Raw genomic sequence first — 5,129 nt, 5'->3', positions numbered from 1 at the left:
GCTGGTAACTCTAATGAACTTATCCTCTGCAGCCAAGTAACTCTGCGTCTCCCTTTTCTTGTGGCGGTCCTCATGAGAGCCAGTTTCATCATAACACTTCATGGTTTCTGCGACTGCACTTGAATAAACGTTCAAAGTTCTTGAAAGTTTCCAGATTGACTGACCTTCATGTCTTAAAGTAATGATGGACTGTCATTCTCTTTGCTTATTTGAGCTGTTCTTGCCATAATATGGACTTGGTCTTTGGCCAAATAGGGCTATCCTCTGTATACCACCCTACCTTGTCACAACCCAACTGATTGGCTCAAATGCATTAAGAAGGAAATATATTCCACAATTTAACTTTCAACAATGCACACCTGTTAATTGAAATGCATTTCCGGTGACTACCTCATGAAGCTGGTTAAGAGAATGTCAAGAGTATGCAAAGCTGTCAATGCAAAAGATGTCTACTTTGAAGAATCTCAAATATATTTTGATTTGTATAACACTTTTTTGGTTGCTACATGATTCCATATGTGTTCTTTTATAGTTTTGATGTCTTCACTATTATTCTACAATGTAGAACATAGTAAAATAAAGAAAAACCCTTGAATAAGTAGGTGTGTCCAAACGTTTGACTTGTACAGTATGAAAAACTGACAAGCAAAATGAAACATTCACAATATTGTATTCAGTCTTACAATATTGCGAGTATGGTATTATTTTTATTTGAGAAAGACAGTAACCCGACAAATAGAAAATGACAAAATGAAAATTAGTATATTTTGTAACATTTTGCCAGTTGCAGTTCAGGATCAGATCCTAGGATAAGTTATTGCCGTTACAGCTAGTTGTCATTGAAGGTTGTTATAGCATTCTAACTAATTGGTCCTACATAGCTAGCAGTCATTCAGGGCCAGTCACAGCACTTGCAGGAATCAATATAGACGAGGCCGGGCTGGCATCGGTGCAGGTAGGTGTTTCCACGGAAACACTGGAAATAGGTGGTGTTGTCGATGACGTTGACGTACAAGCCATCTGGGCGTCCGGAGCAGAAGCTGAGGATGGGGTCAGGGGTGGTGGTGGGGGCCCGAGTGGTTGTGGGCTTGGGGGCGAAGCCTGGGAGGGAGAAAGGGAAGGAGGGGTGGAGGGAGGGAAGAGAGTGGGAGATGAGATGATATAAAAACCTACCTTTACTGTACTTTATAAAAATAAAAAAACTAGAATTTAACTTCAATGGAACTGAATTTACCCAGAGAGTTGCGGAGGTGATTGACAAGAGGGAAGGAACCATCAGCACAGAAAGCACCAGTGAAGTCATCCATGTCCAGCGTCCACACGGAGGCTCCTCCCAGGTTCTTATTCCTCAGCCAATGGACCTGATGGAAGCAAAAGGGGACAAAGACAGATGTGTAAACATGGACATGGGTATATAGAGAACTTGATTGATTGATGGATCGATTGACTGAGATGTTCCTAGCATGCACCTTGGCAGCGTAGCTCTCCTTGTTGTCATAGCCCACCCAGGAGCTGCCCTGGACAGCATAGGGGACCTTCTGCTCATCAATCCACTCAACAGTGGCGCTGGAGGTGAAGGCGCAGACCTGGGAGGAGAGAGAAGCATCCTGTTAGCTAATGACAAACAAACAGATAAACAAACAAACAACACAATATAACATAGTGTTTTGAGATCCATGGCCTGTATGCTTTGAGTTTGAGAAAAAGGCCTCATAGATCAAATGTACCTCGTAGTAGGACCAGTATCCTGCTTCGCGGGTGAATGGGCCGGCGTCAGCAGGGCCTTTGGCGGGGGCTCCCAGGCCAGTGTTGGTGGTGGTGAGACGGTAGGTGCGGCCATAGGTGGGGAAACTCATCAACAGCTTCTCAGCAGGGGCACCGTTGTCCAGCCAGTAGGTGATGGCAGAGTCCTACATCACATGGACAGGTGGTTAGGACAAGGCAGCGAAGTTGAAGGACATCAACACCAATATTTCCTATATGTAAATAGTTTATTTACAAGTTTCCTTTATATAATCATGGTCAATAACACAATGGTTTACAAGTACTTCCTGGTTTAATACTCAGCATGGAATAGAATCAATCCTAATAAAACCAAGTGTGTGTTAGTCTTACGACGTTGAAGTCGTAGTGTGTCACTGAGTCGTGTCTGCTGCGGTACAGGGGGCTGTTGTGTCCGGTTGCTCTCTCCCAGTGTCCGTGAAAGTCATAGGTCATCACGTTGATGAAGTCCAGAGAGCTGCGAGACATAAAGAGACAAGTATATGGAGTATAGTGTGCCTGTTGAGTTTGTAAGATTCATGAATTGGATGTATGGTGTTATTCTCTATTATAAGGTTTTCCTTCATTGACTAATTTGTCTTTTTTAGATCAAATGTAATTTACTCCAACTCGGGTATAAAATCATTTCAAAATGTGTTTGACGAATGTCTCTCAGTCACATGCTGCCTACCTGGCGATCTGGGCCACCTCGTAGCTGGAGTTGATGGTGGGCCGTAAAGCAGCCACACTGGCAGACAGCAGCAGCTGTGTTAGCTTGGTGTCTTTGGCATCGTCCATAAAGGCCTTCTGCAGCTCCTGTAAAGCCATACAGAAACATAACGTTCTGACAGAAAGTAATATAAACTATTTGGCCCTTCAGGCCGAGCTAACCCCTTCAGCAGGTGGTAGATCGCTATACAACCATACATAGTCCCAGAAAATGACAGTAACACATTGAAAGATATTGTTGCAAATCCTCACTCATGTTATAACTGTCAGTAAAAAAAAAAAAGGTTCTGTGCAAGCTTACCCTGACGAGCTCGGTGAACCTCTTCCTGTCTCCGTTGGGGCTGCCGTTCTGAGTGGGGTACTCCCAGGCCAGGTTGAGACCATCAAAGTTGTGGGAACGCAGGTAGTTGATGGCTGACTTGATGAAGGCCTGGCGGCTCTCAGGTTTGGACACCATGCCGATGAATCTGGAGGGGGAAGGAGACATAATTGAACCATTATTCTGGTTGTGAGCCTATGTGAAAGGACTGGAACCCAACAGACACAGCAGTCACAAAAAACGGGAAACACTATGATAATTAGAATTGATTTCCCAGGTGCTGGGTGCAAAAAGACAAAATCTGCCTTATGTGGAATTGCGCAATATAATATCGTTATCAACCAATAAGAATCATCACTAGACTTACGGGCTGAGTCCGTTGACTGTGCCTCCGACAGAAAGCAGAGTCTTCAGCATTGGGTTCCTGCGGATCAGCGAGATAAGATGAGGAGTCAAACCTAGTGTTCATCATGGAGTTATCAACTAAGGCCCAACTCTCACTGAAGTACACCCAGAGTCACTCACACGTTCTTCAGGTTGTTGAGGCTGATGTATAAGGTTTCGTCGTTCCACTCGATGGGGGCGACCTGGTTGAAGCTGTTGATGGTGGCCAGGCTGTAGATCACATGGGTGCAGAGGAAGGGGTCGATGTTCTCAGGGGTGAATTTCCCACTGCTGGGGCGGTACTGGGCCCAATTGGTCATGTGGCAGACCAGTTTGGTGGAGGCGGCTGAAGGTAGAGAAGGAAAACTATTCAGAGACAGAAGTTCACATTGACCTTTTGGGGTACCTTAAAATAGCGGGCTGGACATTGTGGTCATTGGGATGCTGTCTTTATTATTCAAAATGCTTATGGGGGATCTGTGGTTTTTGATGGGATTGCCAAGCATCTTGAGTATGAACCACATAATTATTTAGCGATAAATGATGTATTCTATGGTCTAAACATTTCAACTGAGAAATGAAAAAAGGTTGATGAGGGAAATGCTTACCAATCTGCACCATCAGCAGAAGGCCCAGACCTGAGGAGAGATGACAATGTTTTCATACACTGAATGACCCAGGCCCAGAGGATCATATTGAAGAATAATGATAAGAATATGATGAGGATGATGATAGGGATTATAATGACTGAAGAAGCCTGCAAGCACAGTGATTCTGTGGTACCTGCAAGGACAGTGAGTCTGGCCATTGTGTTGTGAAATCAAGTCGGTTATCCTTAGAAACAATGTACCTGTATAAATAAATACAAAATATGACATAAATGCATGAATAGACACACATTTTGTATTATTATTATTATTTTTTAACAAATGAACTAATACAGAGCTACTTAAATATAGATATACAGTGCCTTGCGAAAGTATTCGGCCCCCTTGAACTTTGCGACCTTTTGCCACATTTCAGGCTTCAAACATAAAGATCTAAAACTGTATTTTTTTGTGAAGAATCAACAACAAGTGGGACACAATCATGAAGTGGAACGACATTTATTGGATATTTCAAACTTTTTTAACAAATCAAAAACTGAAAAATTGGGCATGCAAAATTATTCAGCCCCCTTAAGTTAATACTTTGTAGCGCCACCTTTTGCTACGATTACAGCTGTAAGTCGCTTGGGGTATGTCTCTATCAGTTTTGCACATCGAGAGACTGACATTTTTTCCCATTCCTCCTTGCAAAACAGCTCGAGCTCAGTGAGGTTGGATGGAGAGCATTTGTGAACAGCAGTTTTCAGTTCTTTCCACAGATTCTCGATTGGATTCAGGTCTGGACTTTGACTTGGCCATTCTAACGCCTGGATATGTTTATTTTTGAACCATTCCATTGTAGATTTTGCTTTATGTTTTGGATCATTGTCTTGTTGGAAGACAAATCTCCGTCCCAGTCTCAGGTCTTTTGCAGACTCCATCAGGTTTTCTTCCAGAATGGTCCTGTATTTGGCTCCATCCATCTTCCCATCAATTGTAACCATCTTCCCTGTCCCTGCTGAAGAAAAGCAGGCCCAAACCATGATGCTGCCACCACCATGTTTGACAGTGGGGATGGTGTGTTCAGGGTGATGAGCTGTGTTGCTTTTACGCCAAACATAACGTTTTGCATTGTTGCCAAAAGGTTCAATTTTGGTTTCATCTGACCAGAGCACCTTCTTCCACATGTTTGGTGTGTCTCCCAGGTGGCTTGTGGCAAACTTTAAACAACACTTTTTATGGATATCTTTAAGAAATGGCTTTCTTCTTGCCACTCTTCCATAAAGGCCAGATTTGTGCAATATACGACTGATTGTTGTCCTATGGACAGAGTCTCCCACCTCAGCTGT

General features: G+C 43.3%; 1 protein-coding gene across 1 annotated transcript; it reads right to left on the bottom strand.

Moving 5' to 3' along the window:
• Positions 1-709: 709 nt before the first annotated feature.
• Positions 710-3,464, bottom strand: LOC139369747 (acidic mammalian chitinase-like). The gene is made up of 9 exons (XM_071109008.1): positions 3,335-3,464; positions 3,177-3,233; positions 2,792-2,957; positions 2,453-2,577; positions 2,116-2,239; positions 1,728-1,910; positions 1,470-1,586; positions 1,235-1,361; positions 710-1,101 (listed from the first exon to the last, which is right to left on the bottom strand). Exons 2-9 carry the CDS (start codon positions 3,224-3,226, stop codon positions 893-895), a joined length of 1,101 nt encoding a protein of 366 aa, XP_070965109.1. The 5' UTR covers positions 3,227-3,233; positions 3,335-3,464; the 3' UTR covers positions 710-892.
• Positions 3,465-5,129: the final 1,665 nt, after the last annotated feature.

This window comes from Oncorhynchus clarkii, chromosome 17 (assembly GCF_045791955.1).
Source record: "Oncorhynchus clarkii lewisi isolate Uvic-CL-2024 chromosome 17, UVic_Ocla_1.0, whole genome shotgun sequence".
NCBI lineage: Eukaryota > Metazoa > Chordata > Actinopteri > Salmoniformes > Salmonidae > Oncorhynchus > Oncorhynchus clarkii.
The sequence above is the reverse complement of the archived record's forward strand: the minus strand, read 5'-3'. Positions and strand labels throughout refer to the sequence as shown.

Excerpts from the sequence above, each read along its gene's own strand:
- LOC139369747 (XM_071109008.1), bottom strand. The coding sequence starts at position 3,226 with ATGCTGAAGACTCTGCTTTCTGTCGGAGGCACAGTCAACGGACTCAGC. Across the intron at positions 2,958-3,176 it reads ACAGTCAACGGACTCAGCCC|ATTCATCGGCATGGTGTCCA; the intron begins GTAAGTCTAGTG and ends TTCCCCCTCCAG. Across the intron at positions 2,578-2,791 it reads GGTTCACCGAGCTCGTCAGG|GAGCTGCAGAAGGCCTTTAT; the intron begins GTAAGCTTGCAC and ends ATGGCTTTACAG.